Source organism: Penicillium atrosanguineum, assembly GCF_028827265.1.
Source record: "Penicillium atrosanguineum strain IBT 20685 chromosome Unknown utg000004l_segment0_segment0, whole genome shotgun sequence".
NCBI classification, from domain to species: domain Eukaryota; kingdom Fungi; phylum Ascomycota; class Eurotiomycetes; order Eurotiales; family Aspergillaceae; genus Penicillium; species Penicillium atrosanguineum.
Window position 1 is genome coordinate 1837744 of NW_026623136.1, and position 18916 is coordinate 1856659.

The 18916-nt window shown below is 51.7% G+C and overlaps 6 protein-coding genes across 6 annotated transcripts; 2 read left to right on the plus strand and 4 right to left on the minus strand.

Moving 5' to 3' along the window:
• Window positions 1-325: 325 nt before the first annotated feature.
• On the plus strand, window positions 326-874 carry N7443_006022 (uncharacterized protein; the record flags this gene model as incomplete). Its single annotated transcript, XM_056886078.1, has 1 exon — window positions 326-874. The coding sequence occupies one exon, from the start codon at window positions 326-328 to the stop codon at window positions 872-874; it is 549 nt and encodes a 182-aa protein (XP_056741526.1).
• A 1165-nt stretch (window positions 875-2039) lies between these two features.
• prp28 (mRNA splicing protein PRP28) lies at window positions 2040-4586 on the plus strand (the record flags this gene model as incomplete). Its single annotated transcript, XM_056886079.1, has 1 exon — window positions 2040-4586. One exon carries the CDS (start codon window positions 2040-2042, stop codon window positions 4584-4586), a length of 2547 nt encoding a protein of 848 aa, XP_056741527.1.
• A 307-nt stretch (window positions 4587-4893) lies between these two features.
• On the minus strand, window positions 4894-7870 carry N7443_006024 (M1 family metallopeptidase; the record flags this gene model as incomplete). The annotated part of the gene is made up of 3 exons (XM_056886080.1): window positions 4894-5019; window positions 5113-7483; window positions 7545-7870. The coding sequence occupies 3 exons, from the start codon at window positions 7868-7870 to the stop codon at window positions 4894-4896; spliced, it is 2823 nt and encodes a 940-aa protein (XP_056741528.1).
• Window positions 7871-8506: 636 nt separating this feature from the next.
• Window positions 8507-10388, minus strand: N7443_006025 (high affinity methionine permease; the record flags this gene model as incomplete). Its single annotated transcript, XM_056886081.1, has 6 exons — window positions 8507-8899; window positions 8948-9114; window positions 9168-9432; window positions 9485-9935; window positions 9987-10218; window positions 10277-10388. The coding sequence occupies 6 exons, from the start codon at window positions 10386-10388 to the stop codon at window positions 8507-8509; spliced, it is 1620 nt and encodes a 539-aa protein (XP_056741529.1).
• A 1425-nt stretch (window positions 10389-11813) lies between these two features.
• atg1 (serine/threonine protein kinase ATG1) lies at window positions 11814-14775 on the minus strand (the record flags this gene model as incomplete). Its single annotated transcript, XM_056886082.1, has 3 exons — window positions 11814-11971; window positions 12024-14631; window positions 14710-14775. 3 exons carry the CDS (start codon window positions 14773-14775, stop codon window positions 11814-11816), a joined length of 2832 nt encoding a protein of 943 aa, XP_056741530.1.
• A 1169-nt stretch (window positions 14776-15944) lies between these two features.
• Window positions 15945-18670, minus strand: N7443_006027 (putative phosphatidate cytidylyltransferase; the record flags this gene model as incomplete). Its single annotated transcript, XM_056886083.1, has 2 exons — window positions 15945-18049; window positions 18109-18670. 2 exons carry the CDS (start codon window positions 18668-18670, stop codon window positions 15945-15947), a joined length of 2667 nt encoding a protein of 888 aa, XP_056741531.1.
• Between the last annotated feature and the right edge of the window lie 246 nt (window positions 18671-18916).

An 18916-nucleotide genomic window follows, 5' to 3' on the forward strand; every position in this document is an offset into this window, starting at 1 on the left:
CCTCCTTGTATTAATACGTGTCTGAGTCAGTTATCTCTCTCCCCTGAGGAATCTATATTCATTGTAATCCATAAGTATTAAGATTCCTTAAGCGCACATTCATGTTTACGTACTCTAAAATTGATATTGAGACGGTGATCGGAAGTAACCTTGAAGAGAGTGCGCGGATATATTATTCGTCCGCGGACTAACACAACACGCAGTCACTCCCGTTCCAAGCGTAAAGCCCAGATCGGATAGAAATCCTTGGACCCCCTACGTAGCAATCCACAAACAATCTCCATTATTACAAACAGTCTTCTTTTCTGGTAAATTTATCGACAGTATGCCTTCTCCGCCATTCACTGTCGAGGTTCTCAAAGGACCGGATAGTGAGCGTGAGACCAAAGACCTCGAAGCAGCATTCGCACGGCGATCAATGATGCTGATCAGACGCCTGTTAGGCGAGGACCGTCTGATCGAGCTCCTTCGCGACGAAACTGCGGCCAGCAGTGAATGGTGGCAAACGGTCGCTACCGACTCGAACGGGGAATGGAGGCCAGCGCGCATCGTCTTGTCTGCACGCGGGCTCATTTCGAAGGAATTCATCACCTGGTTTATTCCGGCACAAGGAGGCATGCTTCCCGAGCCGGAAAAGCTTGCTGCCCACCCCGAGCACTGGGTTGTTCGCCCTTCAGACGGGCCAAAGGCAATGACCGTGCTGGAAACTTTAGGCGAGAGGCCAACTCTATTCACGCTTGCATTTGATGTGCAGGCTCCCGCTTTTGTTCAAGACGACCCGCAGCCGGAGAGGACGTTGTGGAGTGCCACCGCCAGCATTTACTTGTCGAGTTTAGCAACTGGTCTAAGCAAGCATATGAAGCTTCAAAATTGACTTAAGCAAGTTAATACCTCCTCCTGTTGATGTTTGAAAGTAGCTTGGCATTATGTGTTATCTTGAGAAAAAGAAATTTATATTATACTTCATCGGGCTCGTCCACCGGCCCATGCAGCGTGTTCAATCGCGGCAGATGGATATATCCCCATTTAAAGCCACTTTATAGCAACTCATCGAAAATTCCTTCAGTAAGACAAGTAATCCTCTCCCATTGCACATTTTCCCTATGAAAGGAGGACTCCATGGACATATTTTGGTTTCGATCCAAACTTGGTTGGGGCCACTGCTCGTTTGTATTCCAAAAGCCGAGTGTTGAAAGTAATTGGGAGGTCCAGTAGCTATCAGTTGGAGAAGGGTGTTCGTTGCGTCTGACTTGCACTTTCCCCAGAAGTGGAGCAATAAACGCTATTGGGCTTGAGTCAATGTCATTGTCCGCTCTACGAAGCAGCTCATTCAATGAGCAAAGTGCGGTGAAGCCATCGTGAGCAGCCCTAGAGTTAGGAAATATGCTGGATTTTTCACGTAGAAGCTTGATAAGTTGCCCCACTTCGTTGCTTATTTTAATTCTGTCAATACCCATGTCCAAGGCGCGGTTGGATGAGACATGAGATATGAGAAGAAGAGTGACTGCCACAGAGAACGCTTGCAGATCCATCATCCTTGAAAGAAAGAGCCCGGGGGGAAGTCTCCGACTCAGGAAACGATATCGTTGCACCATACATTTCTTTTCAATCTAAAGAGCCAATTATTCTTAACGGCTGAAAATTCTACGTGCTTCTTGGATATACTCAGATATACGTCTACATTTCAAAATCAAGGACTTGTTTCGTTGGATAATAGAGCGTTGAAATTGTAGAGTCAGAGACATAGCCTTTGTATTCAATAACGGTATAGGAAACCTGGACCGGGAAACCCTCTATGAAGGCAGACATAAGAAACCCATAATGCAGAAAGAACTTGCGAATGACGATCCATTTATCTACCACTAAGTAGACCAAATAGGATATCCAAGGCCCAAGCGAAGGGTTTCGGTTTTCTTCTCTTTTCATTTATCCCATACTCGTGAGAGTAGCCACTGACCCACCGTGGTAGTTTGGCGCCTGTGGAGCACGCCTGCACGTGACTGCGCGTCTGGTGGCTCAGCCCGCCGTAGAATTTCGAGATGCGACAACTCGCCGTCAACCTTTTCTCTATCACGAAATACACTCTGGTAACGATAGACGGCATGGCGACGAATGGCTTTGACGGTCCTCCTCCTGGCCCTCCGCCAGATTCCACCGAACGCCCACCCTCGCCGCCACCTCCACCTCCAGAAGACATGGCCGCTCCACCGCCGCCGCCAGATGCTGCGGCACCTCCACCTCCCCCCGATGATGCGCCACCTGCCCCCCCGGGTGGAACTAAGAAGAAGTCAGGATGGGGCGGGCCCAAACGTCCTGCTGCGACACCTTTGAGTGTGGAGGAGCTAATTCGAAAGAAGAAGGAAGCGGATGCGGCAGCTTCAAAGGTACGTACATCTCTTAAAGCAATGAGGAATATGCATCTGGGTGACGATTTACTAATGTTTATTTCCTTGCAGCCCAAGTTCCTATCCAAAGCTCAACGAGAGAAGCTTGCGCTAGAGAAACGGGCCAAAGAAGTGGAAGCTGAGCGACAGGCGAAAGCTTCCACCAATGGAGCTGATCGCAATGGATTCTCGTCAGAAACACCTGCAAAGAAATCCGAAAATGCTAGACATGATGAACGAGATTCAAATGGAAGAGTTCCAACAGGACCACGTGCGATGCGCGGAGACGTCCCCACGGGTCCGGCTTCGATGCGCAACTCCAACGGATACAATAACCGGAATCAGGGCTCGGAAATGCCACCACCACCACCACCAAAGGGGAAGGGTTCGAAGGCTGATAAGCGTCCGGTGGAGGGAGATGAAACTGAAACACAAGCTGCTCTGATAAAGCAACGATACATGGGAGTCGAGCAGACCTCAACCTTCTCCGCGAAGAACAAGCGCAAGCGCACGACGGACCGCAAATTCAACTTCGAATGGAATACTGAAGAGGACACTAGTCTTGATTACAACCCATTATATCAACACCGACACGAAGCAAACTTCTTTGGCCGCGGCCGACTGGCAGGATTCGGAGAGGATGTTGCAGATAGTGTGGCCCGCAAGTATGCGCAAGCCTTGGAGTCTCGAGATGCAGAGTCTGGAGGTCTGCGCGCTAAGGAGATCCTGGAGATGGAGCGGCGACGTCGCGAGGAGAGCTCCCGAAGCCAGTTGGATAAACACTGGAGCGAGAAGTCACTGGTCAACATGCGCGAACGAGACTGGCGTATCTTCAAGGAAGATTTCAATATCAGTAGCAAGGGTGGCGGTATTCCCAATCCCATGCGCTCATGGGAAGAGAGTGATCTGCCTAAGCGCTTGCTAGAGCTAATTGACCGTGTTGGATATAAGGAGCCGAGTGCCATCCAGCGCTCTGCAATTCCCATTGCCCTGCAAAACCGCGATCTCATCGGTGTTGCCGTGACTGGTTCCGGTAAAACAGCGGCATTCCTACTTCCCCTTCTGGTGTACATTTCAGAGCTGCCCCGACTCGACGAGTTCGAGTGGCGCAAGAACGACGGCCCATATGCCCTTGTCCTCGCACCCACCCGTGAATTGGCCCAGCAGATCGAGATCGAAGCCAGAAAATTCACAGCACCCCTTGGCTTCAACGTCGTCAGTATTGTCGGTGGTCACTCGCTCGAAGAGCAAGCATACAGCCTGCGCAACGGTGCAGAACTTATCATCGCCACACCAGGTCGTCTCGTCGACTGTATCGAGCGCCGCATGCTAGTTCTCAGCCAGTGCTGCTACGTCATTATGGATGAAGCAGATCGCATGGTCGACATGGGTTTCGAAGAATCCGTCAACAAGATCCTCGACGCACTCCCCGTCTCCAACGAAAAGCCCGACACCGAAGAAGCCGAGAACCCACGCGCAATGAGCCAAAACCCGGGCGGTGGTGCCAAATACCGCCAAACAATGATGTACACAGCCACGATGCCTACAGCTGTCGAGCGTATTGCACGGAAATACCTGCGCCGCCCCGCAATCATCACAATTGGTAGCGCCGGTGAAGCCGTTGATACGGTCGAGCAGCGCGTCGAGATGGTCCCCGGCGAAGACAAGCGCAAGAAGCGCCTTTCAGAAATCCTCAACTCAGGCGAGTTCCGCGCCCCGATCATCGTTTTCGTCAACATTAAGCGAAACTGTGATGCAATCGCACGCGATATCAAACACATGGGCTTTTCATCTGTTACATTGCATGGTTCCAAGACACAGGAACAGCGTGAAGCCGCCCTCGCTTCCGTGCGAAATGGTTCCACAGATGTACTGGTCGCTACTGATCTTGCTGGTCGTGGTATCGATGTCCCCGACGTCTCGCTCGTCGTTAACTTCAACATGGCTACCTCTATAGAGAGCTACACTCACCGTATCGGTCGTACTGGTCGTGCCGGAAAGAGTGGTGTCGCTATTACATTCCTGGGTCCGGAGGATTCAGATGTCATGTACGATCTGAAGCAGATGCTTATGAAGTCGCCTATCTCGCGTGTGCCGGAGGAACTACGTAAGCACGATGCAGCGCAGTCTAAGTCCACGCGTGGACAGGGAAAGAAAATCGAAGACAGTTCTGGCTTTGGTGGAAAGGGTGGCTGGGCGTGATGACCATCAATGTATCATTTTCAATCTATACCATCTTACGATTTTTTCAATGGAGTTAGTTGGCTTGGCCATTCGGCCTTTTAACGCAAATTACTATGCAAGATGCATGATCTTTGTAGACCTTGAACACAATCTTAGAACTATAATATGAACAGCTAGGTTTATTTTGCTTTTCAGCTAGATCTAAGCTAGGCATAAGAGAGAGTAGAGTGTAGTTGGGAAGAAAATTCATCGGGGCGAAAAGACACAGCCTGTGTGCCTGAATGCAAAAAAATTCCCGAAATATTACCGCCACAAAGAAACTTCCTTACAGCTTGCTCTGGAGGTACTGGTTCTTGGCGAGCCAGTTCTCAACATCCTCGCGATCGCGTTTGAGCCAGTTGACCTTGGCGCGAATGGCGTCGAGGCTCTGTTCAACAGCACGGTCGTAGCCCTGAGGAAAGAAACATGTCAGCGATTTTGAAATTAAAGGTGCAAAGGTAAGACGTGATATATCTGTTAGACACGCCGAAAATTGAGGTCTTACCTTTGTATCCTTGGCGGCGAAGAAGTCCGTGACATCCTTGAGCTGAGCCTCAGTACAGAAGCTGGAGGTAGTCAGCTGAACAACAGTGCCCAGCATGCCGAGAGAGGGAGGAAGACGCTTGAAGATCTCGTCCCAGTTCTCCTTGAGCCAGGTCCAACGGGCCTCGATACCTGAGGGGTGGTTGCGGAGACCGCTAAGGGGCATGTAAATGTCCTGGTTCTTGACCTCGTCACTCGTGGCAAGGCCGAGGGTGCGCTTGATGAGCTCAGGATCCTCAGCAGTACCGAGGCAGCGGAGAGCAGTTGTCTTCTCATCGGAGGTTGGGGCGTTGCGGAATCGGTCGTAAACGACCTCGTACTCCTTGAGGCCACCGTGCTTGAGCACAATGGTGAAAACACTGCCGCGGATGTTGGGGTGGATAGCGGCGATGTCGCCAGCAGCGAAGCGGGCGAACATGTCCTGGGCAGCCTTGATTACGACGGGGTCCTCGGCCATACCGGCGGAGCCAAACATGAGGGCCTTGAACTGCTGCAGAATGTGGCCATCCTTCTCGGAGAAGTCCCAGCCGAGCTTGTGAGCCTTGGCGCTCACCAGCGAGCGCTGGAAGGCCTTGAGAGCGGCCTTGCTCTGATCATTTTCGAAGATCCAGGCGGCGCGGAGAGTGCCAATACGGGTGAGGATTTCGTTCCACACAATGAACTCAGACTCGGTGTCCAGGCCCTGGAGCAGGGACAACATGCCAGAGGTCTTCTGGAAGCCGGAGGCGGCAAGAGCACCAGAGTCAGCAATCATACCGGCACGGTCCTCGACGGACAGGAGACCATCACGAGCGGCCTTTCCAAGTTTGGTAAGGCGCTCGGGAGAGTAGGAGGTACGGTAGATAGCGGAGTGATCAGCGTTGAGCTTGAAGAAGTCCAGGTCGGGAACCTTGAATTCTTTCTCACGCTCCGACAGCATGGTGTTCTCATCGACACCATCCTTGGTACGAAGACCAAGCATGCAGGGGTAAAGAACTTTGTCCTCCTCGGGCTTCACGTCACCGGTGCGCAGGAAGCGGTTCTGCTTCACGCTGATGGAAGAAGAGGCAGGGTTCTCGGTCACACTGATGACAGGGAAACCAACATTCTTGGTCCAGATATCCATGACCTCCTGGACGGGCTTGCCACTAGCATCAGCCAGCGCAGCCCACAGATCACCAGTCTCGGTGTTGCCGTAGGCGTGCTTCTTGATGTAGTTGCGAACACCCTGGAGGAAGACATCCTCACCGAGGTACTTGGAGATCATGCGCAGAACGGAAGAGCCCTTGGAGTAGGAGATAGCATCGAAAATCTGATTGATCTCGTCGGCACGCTTGACAGGAACCTCAACGGGGTGACTGCTGCGCAGCGAGTCGAGAGAAAGAGCACTCTGCAGGTTATCGATCACGTAAGTCTGCCAGACCTTCCACTCGGGGTAGAATTCGTTGCAAGAGTACCAGGACATCCAGGTGGCGAAGCCCTCGTTGAGCCAGAGGCCATCCCAGAAGTCCATGGTAACCAAGTTACCGAACCACTGGTGAGCCAACTCGTGCTGCACAGTCTCTGCGATACGCTCCTTACGCGAAGCACCGCTGGTCTTCTCATCCAGCAGAACATCAACAATACGGTAGGTAATCAAACCCCAGTTCTCCATGGCTCCTGCGCTGAAGTCGGGCACTGCCACCATGTCCATCTTCGGCAGAGGGAACTCGTTATCGAAGGCCTTCTCGTAGAAAGCGAGGGTCCTGGCAGCAAGCTCCAGGGAGAAACGGCCGTGCTCGATATCCTGGTCAGGCGTAGCGTAGACACGGATGGGGACGCGGAAGTTCTTAGTCTCGATGTAGTTGAGGTGACCCACAATGAAAGCAACAAGATAGGTGGACATATCAGGCGAAGTGCCGAACTTGACGGCCTTCTTTGCGCCTCCCTGGACATCAGTCTCTGATTCAACGTCCATGTTGCTCAGGCAGGTCATGCTCTTATCGGCCACTAGAGTGACGGTGAACTTGGCCTTGAGAGCGGGCTCGTCAAAGCAAGGGAAAGCACGACGGCAGTCAGTAGGCTCCATCTGGGTCGAGGCAATATACTTGGTCTCACCATTGACCTTGTATGATGAACGGTAGAATCCGGCCATGTTGTCGTTCAAAATACCGGTGAAGGTGAGCTTCAGCTGGGCGTCCGAGCCAGCGGAGATGGCCTGGTTGAACTTGATGGTAGCGACCTGGTTATTCTTGTTGATCGAGATATCAGGCTTGGATTCCACTACTGTGCCCTTTGAAGAGACAACTGCGCTGTGAATATCGATTTGGTTGGAGTTGAGGGAGATAAAGTCGGTGTCCTCGTTGACCTGGAGGCTGTGTGCATGGATCAGTATTGCATCAAGTATAGCTATCCTTCATTCCACAAGTGACATACTCAATGACAACGGTTCCATCGTAGGTGAATTTCTCAAAGTTCGGCTCGAGTGTCAAGTCGTAATGCACCGGCTTGACATTGGTGGGCAGGACCTCACGGCCCTGGACATTGGTCGAGCCGGAGACCTCACCGCGTCGTGAGCCACACATTCTGCGGTAAGAGCAGTATCTCTTGGAAGTCTGGGAGAGGGTATAACGGGGACGAGGGCGAATAGTCGATCTGGCCGGAGCTGAACGAGGGGCGGAGAGAAAGATGGGGAGGGGAGATCTGGCGGAGAGAAGCGGTGGCTTTGCTTGAAGCAACGCGCGCGTGGAAAAGCGTCGCATCGGGAATCAACGAACCCCAAGGGAGGAAATCACAGACAAAGAAAAAGACAAGTAGTGGCCCCAAAACGCCCAAATATATTACAAATGATGTACAATTGCTCGAACAAATCCTTGAGCGCGCCAACGCAGGAGAACAATCGCAAAGGAAGAATCGATGGCAGAAAATGGCTCCGGCTCCCCCGGCGGTGAGTCGGAGCTAACTTGCTTTCTCCATTTTTTTTTTCTTCTTTTCTTCTTTTTCACCTCACGCAAGTCAAGCAGCGCATGCCCCGATTCTTCTACGGTAGACGACTGTGGAGTAGCTTATAGCTGTTCCTTCTTGCAAGAATATCACCAGCAAGTTTGAGGGGTTCATGACAACTTTTGTTCGTGGATGGGCTTCCATAAAGCGTTGGGACATTCCTTGTGAAAAATGATCAATTGACATCTTCTTGGAGATAATTCTAGCCTCCTTTTATGAATGATTCTATAGCAAACTATCATCGTTCTCACCAGGTTTAACCTTGATTCACCCCACACCGTATGAATAACTGCCGTCCAGCTTCAATATTGAAAGAAATATCTAAATACAAAATACAGATGTTGAATAAAACGAAAAGGAATGTCCATTGGGGCAAGGTGCTGGAAACTACTGCCCTAGGGCCTCCCAGAGACTGGCATTCGTGTCAACACACTGCGCGACCACCCGTCCTTGTCCACGACGGACTCCTTAACCAGGACATATCCACCCAGCCGAGGCAGCACGACCGCCCAAAGAAGATAATAAAGGGCGCCAAGAGCGAAAACGCCCAGTGCGACCACACAATGAAGATAGTAAGGCAGCTCTTTGTAGACGCTCTGGTCAGCCGAGGGTGGAATGTACGGCGCAATAACCAGATAAATATTCGACAAGAAGAAGAAAACGACGACTGGGAGTGTTGCGCGTATTCCAGGAGCCCAGTCTGGGAATTTCTCTTTTTGGAGACGTAGATATAAATGAGACCACCGGAGACAAAGACGTTGATAATTGAGAGAGGGTAGGAGATGAGACTATGTTATGTTAGACTCGTGCTGATCCGAAGGGCATGGGAATGGAACATACTTGAGCAAGAAGTTATAGGCGTCACCAGGAGGTGGTGCGAGCATAATAACGGCCGATACGAGATAGTGCTCAAACAGTCCTGCAGCCGGAGAGTGGAAGGGCCAATTGCTAGCCCAAAGCTTGGAGAAGGGCAGGACACCTTCACGACCCAGTTCCTGAACAACTGCGTGAAACGTCATTAGCGTTTTGCAAGTACTAATCGACGGAATCACTTACTTCGACCTTGCGAAAAAAGAACAGACAAAACATTACCAAAGGCGGACAGGGCTACAAAGACCGACATCACTCTCTCGGCCTTTTTGCCAAACATATTTCCAAAGAAGTTAGCGGCAACAACAGTACCAGAGTTCAGGATCTGCTCTTTGGGTACGGCCGCGAAGTAGGCAATATTGACCAGCATGTACAGAATTCCCACTAAGCCGATAGCCACCGGCGCCGCAATCTTCAGCGTGCGAACTGGATTCTTCGTCTCACTCAAAACCTAATCACTGTTTAGTTACGAAACACAGCCACGAACAACTCTCCAAACTCACGTAGTTGGCATTGGAATAGCCGATGAACGACCAGATCACATTGTACAGTGCCATGACAATGTTGTAACCACTCCCCTTTGTACCTTCAAAAGCGTTGGTAAAGTTATGCGGTGTTTTGATCTTGGTATGGCCAGCCAGCGCGACCCAGCCGGTAACAATAATGAGCAACATGATGATCAACTTAATGACACCCAGGAAATTCGAAAGACGAAGACCCCATTTGAGAGCAGTCGCATGGATGAGGAATGCAGTAGTGAGACATGCAAGGCCAATGCCTCGTTGATTCCATCGACCAGGCTCGATCTCAGCTGCATTGAGAATATACTCACCAAAGACGACGCTGTTGCTGGCAGCCCAGCCTAGTAGGAAGGCGTAGGCGGCAAACATGGCCGTGGCTAGGAGTTTGGGTTTCTTGAAGACATATTCGAGATAGTTTTTTTCGCCTCCGTTCCTAGTGAGATCAGTGACTCTGCCTGGTACGCTAGTTCAGGTTCAGATTTACTTGGGAATGGCAGTCCCCCATTCAAGGTAAACCGCTGTACCGGCCATTGCGATGGCAGTCCCAATTACCCACAAGAACAGAGATAACCCGACACTGCCTGACAACTGCAAGATAGTACTCGGTGTCGCAAAAATGCCAGTTCCAACAACACGATTGAAGATCAGCATGGAAGCGCTGATCACCCCGATCTGGCGGCGACTATCCGGCGATGCGTCAAACACATTTCCCTCGTCTAAGCTAGCCAGTTAGTGTCCATAATGAGTTCACAACACGATACTAATAATACTGACATAGTCCAGTGATTCCATCGGCAGGTTTTGCGTCATTTTCAGAAGTATTCTTCGTCTCCGGCACGGGAGTCTTTTGGGTGCCATCTTCGAGGGAAGACCCCGAGTCGGTCATTTTCAAACCTGACGCTTTGCGTTACAACAAGATCAGTAAAGCTCAATGATTTGAATGAGGCTTTACTTTATAAATCTCTTAATATCTGGCGTACGGTTAGCAACGGCATTTCAAGATGGTGTGCTGATGATAAATATGACACAATTTGCGAAAGGTCTGGGCAGATACTACCTTAGGAAGTGAATTGTAAAACCACGTTGTCAGCCTTGTCTCTTCAGACTCTCGCTCCTCGTGGTATTTGGAGGCTTGCGGAACGCTATTTGGCGGAAAAAGCAAGACCAAGAAGGTAGTGCGCACGTCAAGCTCGACTGGGCTGCGTGCAGTTGAGCCGATCAGATTACACGACCCGGAGATCGAGATGTCAAGCGATATTAGCAGCAAATTCAAGCAAATCTGATTTGAAGAGAGAATATAAGGAAGCGCTCTCCTCGTTTTTGCCCCGGTAAATGCGAAATAAATCGCTTCCCAGATCCACTAGAGTTCGGGAGGCCGAGAATAGCCAAGCCCGAGCCTTTGCGGGAAAGTCCAGGAACCGTTCTACAGCTTGCACCATTTTGATTTTCCCTTATTCAAGAAACCCGATTTGGATTAGATCTTCCGGAATAGACTTCATTGCACCATCTCGGTCCACGCATGCGTTCTAGATTCCATGATACTACTTAGTCGGGTCAAGCTCGCCAAGGCCCAGGCCGTGCCTAGACTTAGCCAAGTAGATCCCGATGAAACCCTGACACATGGAATTAGAGCACGTCATTCTGAGCTGCTCTTATTGATGGCATACGAAGTGACTCGGGGACATATCCTAGTTGGGCCATAGGGGCTTCAGCCAGGAAGGCTAGTTCCTGTCAATAGATCAATTCATTGCTGAAATACCCTTGTCGGGCTCCATAAGGTACTTGTCCTATAAAGCGATTGCTGAATGGAGATATAGGTATCAAGCAGTGAAATTCATTGAGATCATCTAAATATCTGCATTCAACGTGACATATGCATAAAATTCCTGGGAGTCCTAATCTCACTCCGCAGGTTCAGGTCAAAGAAACCAAAATCAAACTCCTAGACCGTAAGCAAGAAAAACCAAGAAAAACAACAAAGCAGGTGCCAATCTGTATATCCAGTTCGAAACGCCAAAGAATGTCAAAAAGCTAAAGAAACAGGCTCCGCGCTCCCCCAGTGCAGGTATACAACGTACTAAAATTTATGCAAGAAGCGCATCATGGATAGGATTAGGACCCCATTTCTATGGGGGTTAGAGGGGCCAGATTTCAAAGATCTCTCTCGATCGACTGGGAACAATGGGGTAGGCCGGAGCCAGAAGCGCAGAAACGGAAGTATCAGTATGAGTGATCGATCGAGAGCCAAAGATCGGGGTAACGGCAAAAACGTTCCAAACAGGGCCAAAGTTGGCGAGATAATGGAAGAAATTCATCGAGGTGGAGTTGCGCCAGTGGCATGAGAAATAGGGTTCAGGGTAGATGAGGGTCGGCCGGTAGCCAGAGTTGGAGTTGGGGCCGAAGCTCGCTTTTCAAGAACGCTCAGCTTCTTGCTAAGAGCCGTCAACCGGCCACGCATGCTGGAGATAACTGCGAATGGTGAGTATTTTCCAACTTTTTAGGGAGGAGGAAGGAGACTAACGTTTATTGACTATTTGGCGGTCTTCGCCATCGCCAAGGGATAACTTCTCGGTGATCTGAGAGGCCTGCTGGTCACTCTTGTCGCTTTTCGCCGAAGAGCGGAGCACATCCTCCTCAAGGATCGCCTCCAGCAGTCGAATGGCAGTGATGTAGGCCATTTGGCAGCCTTGTAGGTCTTCACCGGTCAACTCGTTAATAGCTGCGGCACGGCTCATTTCAAGCGCACGGTCGTACATCAGCCTCTCAGCGGAGACGCCTGGGCTCACAGCCACATCTTGAGATCCGTAAGAAGCGAAAGTCGAACCCACAGAATGGTTATCGGGGTGGCTGGGGTGGTCGTGAGGAAGACGCTCCTGTGCTTCAACGAGCTTGAGACGTACAAACTCGGCCTTCTCCAAGACTTCATTGAAACGGGTTCGAACCCACTGAACAACCTTATTGATCTGTGAGCCGGAAATCTTGCTAGATGCCTCGCTTCGGGGCGATTCGCCGTATGCCTCATCTCGGTTCTTGCGCGTCCACCACGACCCAGCAATATCCATTGACTTGGCGAGCAGAGAAAGAGCTTTGACGTAGAGAACCAGCGCTTCTTCTGAAAGAGTAACAATAGCATCGACGGTCAAGCCGCCGTCATTTGGATCGGTGGGGTCAATTGGAGTATCGTTCGGCGCAGACGGTGCGAGCGGCACAAGTTGCTTATATTTGACCTCGGCAAATCCAAAAACAACATCGCTGCGCGTAGCACATTCTTCAAGCGATTGGACAGTCCTCGTGTCCTGGTCCGTGGTAGGGTTGATCTTCCCATCACCCAGAAGCATCGTTTCATGAGGAGCGGGATAGATAGGGAAAGGATTATACGCCAAAGGTGGAGATCTTCCTCCTTTTGGTCCAGCCAAAGGAGGTGAGAATCCCATACTGAAAAGCCGGCCGCTGGCCATGTTCAGAGCCTTCGAGATCGCAGATGTTGCAGATGTCGGGCTTTGTCCATAGCGTCGCTCATATGAATGCTGGCGCTGATGAGTCGAATCGGCTCGAGCCCGCCCAGAAGCGATCTGCATCGCCTTAGAAGTGTTTGCGTGCGGAGAGGTGGATGACACGGTCGGTAGTCCTTGAGTGGTTGCACGTCGAGTGACAGAACCAGCCTGTCCCCGGGCAAAGCCACCTTGGATGCGTGGACTATGTGCCAACTCATCCGCAAATGCATTGACTTCAACCGCCTTCTTTTCCACAAGTACATAATCCCTCTCGAAGGCCACGTCCTGGGCTGCCCGCTCACGTTCCTCGCGCGCACGGTCGAGGTCTGCGGTTCGCGGTGATCCAGATGGAATTTGTCGGCCCTTTTGCCTCTCCGTGGCAGCTGTAGGGGTCTGGCGACCTGTAAGCTCTTGCCGAGCTGGCGCGGTGGCCTGGGTTATTGGGCTGGGCCGAGTTGGCTGAATGCCTCCTCGGGGTTGCTCCTTGGAAAGACCTGAGAACGGCCTATCTGCACTTCCCTGCCGACGCATCGGTGCAGAATTAGGTGTTGTATCGGATTTATTGCGCGGCGCATATGAGCGGTGGCTTGGCGGGTAAGTAGTAGGTTCTCCCTGATCAGTAGAGTACGGTGAATCTTCAGCAGCCTTCACATCGAGCTCGGCTGGTTGCGTTGGCCGGTTCTCAGCACGGTTGGACCCCGAGCTGCGGTCAAGCTCCAGGGAAGAACGGCGTGAGCCTCGAGGTGTATCGTCGGCTACCAAGCCTGGAATTGGCTCGATGATAATATTGTTCTTGAAGAATTCAGGGAAGTTCAATCGCTCGACTGGATTCCGCTTGAGGAGCCTGCAGATGAGCTTCTTAATATCCTCGGAAGCAGGGTTGTCTTCCGGGAAACGAATACGATCTTCACCCTTCTCGATCTTGCGGAGAAGTTCAACATGATTTGTAGCCCGGAACGGAGGTTTTCCCACGACCATCTCGTACAACACGGTTCCAACTGACCACAGATCAGCTTTGGCATCGTACTTCTCATAACGAAGAATCTCAGGTGCCATATACAGCGGAGAACCACACAGAGTCTCTGCCAGGGAAGTAGCCGGCAGGGACCGAGCGAATCCGAAGTCCGCAATCTTGAGCATTGGCAGCGACTCTAGCCCAGTCGTTGGCTCATATGAATTATCACTACCCTTGAACGGAATAACATTGGCGACACCGTTCCGGTAAGAAGACGGAGAAGGACAAAGGAGGAGATTCTGAGGCTTGATGTCGCGGTGAATTAGATTTCGGTCTCGCAGGAACTTCAAGGCACTAGCAAGCTGCTTGAGAAAATGACGGGTAACCACTTCATTCAAGCCTCCGCCGGAAGGATTCGGGTATTTCGCAATCATGTCCTTGGTGTACCGATGTGTTCCCAAGGTATCTCGTCGCTTAATGAATAGCGACAAGTCACCCAGCGCACAGTACTCCATGACCAGATGAATATGTGAAGTCGATTCATGGCAATCGATAAGTGCGACAATATGTGGGTGATGAAGGCCTTTGAGGATATCGATTTCGGAGGAAAGGTTTTCCTTCAGTTTCTTGTTGAGCTTCGACAAGTTCACCGACTTGATGGCAACGAAAGTCCGAGATTTCTAGAAGGAAGAACAATCAGTATTCGAACCGGGTTGCAACCGGGCACGAGAAGTGTATATGACTCACCGTATGAACACCCTGGTATACCGTCGCGAAGCTTCCCTACCGATCTCATCACCTCGTGTGTATCGACCGATGGACATTTCGTGGTGAGGGGTCTCGCGTGACCTTCGAGTATGTTGAGTCGCCATGGTCGTCACAGCGCGAGCACGTCACTTTCCTGATGTCCCGCAGAGAAGCTCCGAGGGAATCAGCCACCAGCCACACCCAACCACAACTACCGCAGCAGAAATGAAGATGAATGATGCTGCGAGAGGCCCATCAGGGGAGCCGTACAGCGTGGGGTTGTGTAGTTGCCGGGTAGAGGGGGAACCGGCGGAACGGCGAGTATGGCAAAGAGTGCCGTTATGCTGTGGAACAAAACAAGTGAACTCGACTTGATCAAGACGAGTTTCGAAGACGATGAAGGAGATCAGCTACTGACAAAGTAGACTGGAGCTCCGTCGAAGAAATGCCAGAGGTGGGAAAGCGGTGAAGTGATGATGTACAGCGGAGTGGTCAAGTATAAGGTGGTCCAAAGTTGTGGGAGGCAACTATGGTGATGATGTGATGCAGAAAGGGCGGGAAGGTTTAAAACCAAGGACTGCGTCCCAAGGTGATTGGGGGGTGTGACCTGGACCAACGATAACGAGTGACAGGCCGCGATGATCTGGTAAGGCGGTCAGAAGGGCGGCGGGAGTGTGAGTCCGGGGCTGGGGGGATGATGTACACAACGTTGGATGTTGGGTATGGGAGAAACGGGAGAGGAATGTGAAAGATGGGGTCAAGGCAGACTTGCGATGAAAAGGCGGGCAGAGAAAAGGGGGAGAGAACGCGCGAGTAGCTGCAGGTGTCCATGAAGGTTCCTAACGTTAACTGAGGGACTTCGTCTTTATCGATTAGATAAGAGATGTCGTGACCTATCAGGTGATTTACGCGTCTTGATATAGCGTGACTCATGTGTGAGGAGTAGAGTATACTTGCGATGCACTAGTGGCGTGCGTCTCAAAAAGCTCTATATTCGATCTTTTTACACAACTTCACTTCCTTTAAAGCACACGACTTCCCCCGTTCATCTGAAGACTGGTACCCACCCTTGGGAAGATACATAGATGTTATCTGGGCCGAGATCGGCAGCCAAGTGGCACCGCGATAACCAAACCTTATCGAGGAACCTTGGAGAAACCCTGCAAAGTGAATGGACTCTCTATCATTCTTAGCTATGTAGAATGTCTATATGGTACAGATGGGTAGCCAAACTTCCTATACCTCATCAAACACCCAAACCCCGCACCAGCAGCCACAACACCACCGGCACTAAAACATTATCATTACAGCCAGTGAGGATCGCCTCGGTGGCGCTAGTTCCTCCTGCGGCTAACACGGCTTTACAGCTTGTCCATACCCAAAAGCGAACTGTGGAGGCTGTTTCCCCGGCTGATTCGGTGCCTGCCACCGGCCATCCTCCCACCACCAGCCAGCCTCGAACGGCGAGCAAACCGCAAGTCACTGCCGCTGCAAAGGCCACGCTGCCTTCTAGCGACTTCCCTCCACCCCAGAACCATTTCAGCCGACCGTACCGGCGGCCCACCAGCGATGCCGCGGCGTCTCCCATCCCCACACAGATCACGCCACTGACCATGCTGACATCACGGGCGGGTACATCCCATCCTACCCAGGACCCGTCACCGGTCCGAGGGAGATCGGATAGCGAGAGCCAGAGCGGGATGGAACATCCGATCAGCAGAAAGATATGTGAGATGATGACCGGGCCGCGGTGGTCACGGCCATCCACGTAGGGAGCCAGGAAGTTTGTCAGCGGGCGGGAAATCGGAGGGAGCTGGGAGGCTCGGAAAAGGTCTAGTAAGAGGAAGATGGCAAGAACCAAAGCCAGTGCCAAAGCGCAAAATGTCGGGTCTACGAAAACCGTAGGAAGGAACATCAGCACCATAGTCCCGTGGAAAACTTTGCGCCGGGTGTCAACCTCAGCGACCGAGCTGAGCTGAAACACCACGGCCAGGCCGGTCGCAAGGACCAAAACGCAGTAAAGAATGATCAGCAGGCGACTGTTGGCTGGCCCAAAACCAGTCTGGCGCAGATGTTCTATCCGGCCAAGCCAACAATAGACGTCCTCATCGGCTGAGTCCGGGCGTGGAGCGAGCTGAATCCAGTACTCAAGATTCAGCATAAGCACCCAGAACCGGAAGCCTGATAGATTGCCCAGCAGATATCCCAGAGCCCATCCAACAGGATCTTGTCCTTGAAGGGCGCGCTCGGCCACGTACTTTCGGATGGGCCCAAAGATGATTGCCAGGGACACCAAATAGACATAGGCTGCATACAGCCATTTGCGAACCTGCGCTTGGGCTGCGGTGAGCGATAAGAAAGAGGCAAGGCCGGGTCCCATCAACTTCTTCCGTCGGCCGCCCGGTGTAGTGCGGATCCGTACTTCCTGGACTGCCTCCTCGAATGTGGAGATTGTATGACGCCTTTGTCGCTTAGAATACTTCTCGAAGACTTCTTCTCCTGCAGGATTATCGATGGCAGACGCGGGTGCCGCGGGTGATGCATAATCTCGAATGTCCCGCATCGTTCGGGTTTTGCGGGGCTTAGGAACGCCATCATCGCTATCTGATGTAGGCTCGTAGGGCCTGCTCAGTATTGAGCAAAGGCGGTGGTCCATCATGTTGATAAATTTTCGCGGCGACTGTGAGCCGCTAAGAGAGCGACGAAACTTCCAGCTAGGAATCCGAGCTAGAGCTACCTCCCAATGTAATATCTTTTGGCACGACACAAATAGACACATTCCTCCCAGCCACAACAAGGCCTTGAGAATTTCGGCCTGGGGGGAGGCAGCAAACAAATACAAATTGATCAGAGCTGTCGTCAGGAGCTGCAGCTCCGCAGGTAGAATGCTGGTAGTCAACAAAAAGTCTAGGGTGGGTATCAACGCTTGATGCAAAGGAAACAGAAGGATCAAGGATTCCGCATCGTGCCCACGAAGCGACAGCGGTTTAGGGATTGTATGGTCGAAGGAGAAGTGCTCGGAGACGAGTATCGGGGCAATTGTGACCATCCAGTGCGTAATGGATAGTCCATGGATCCAGCTTTGTAGTGGGACAACCGGTGCTGGTAGAGAGGCGAGGCTGAGTATGATATTTGGCATGACCAGCGCCGGCTGGTGTTGAGAGAGGGACATTGCAACGAATATCGGCACGAGTACTGGGTATAGAAGCGGAGCTGGGTCGAAGCTCTCCGGTATCGAGAAAAATAACCGGCTAGAGGAGCGTATGCGCCATCGTCGGCTCCTCGAGAGTCGGATTAAGAGGGGATGTGAGGCGTACAGGCCTAGGAGCACGATTCCATGGGCTGCGAGTTCTTGAAGCAGATCAGTATATCGTGTGGGCTACATATGGAATGTCGACTGATAGCCTTACCTTTTCTCCAGGCCCATGCAAGCAAACGCGCATCTCTCTGTAGCAAGACCACGGCCCCTACGGAAAGCAGCAGAGCAGTCTCCATTAACCGTCGCAAGATTTCGACCCGTCTTCTGCGTCTTGACCGTGACTTTTCAGCAAGTTTTCCATCTGCCTCTTCTTCCGAGCTTCCTCTTAATCCTCTCGTCGACCGCACGAATGACGGCCATGGTTGCAGTGAAGGCAGCCATGCATCGGAGTCCCCGGCACCGTTCCCGCCCGCACGCAACCCTTTGTGAGGACGTACAGGAGGTGCCGGAAGACCTCTTAGAATCCCAGTGCTCTCATCATCTGCTTCTGTGCCGCTGTCGCTCGGTGTGTGGGATGCTTTCGAGTAGCTGAGCGGATGTAGCCGGTCTCCTTGTTCGGATGGTGTGCGCGATCCAAGTCGCCTGCTTCGATGGTAGGGATGAGGAGAGCGGGTGAACTGTCGCAGATCTTCGGCCAGCACTTCGGAACTAGTAGCTGTCCCCAGCGTGCTGCATGCGATCGTTTCCTGTTCTTCGGGGTCCCGCGAAGTCATTGCGCCATTCCTAGAACGATGGATGTATCATGCCGAGTGTACTTGTACCAGGGAAAGGAAAGTAATAGGAGCGAAAAAGAAAATCAAAGACGACTCTAAACCGAAGTGTTGAAGGTGATGTTGTTATCTCTCAACGCGGAAAGGATCGTGCCTTATCACATGCTCGCCCCATATGACGTCCCGCGTCTCCCCACGCTTTTCCCTTAACATCCTGGACATCATGACATCCATTGTGATCATGTTCCA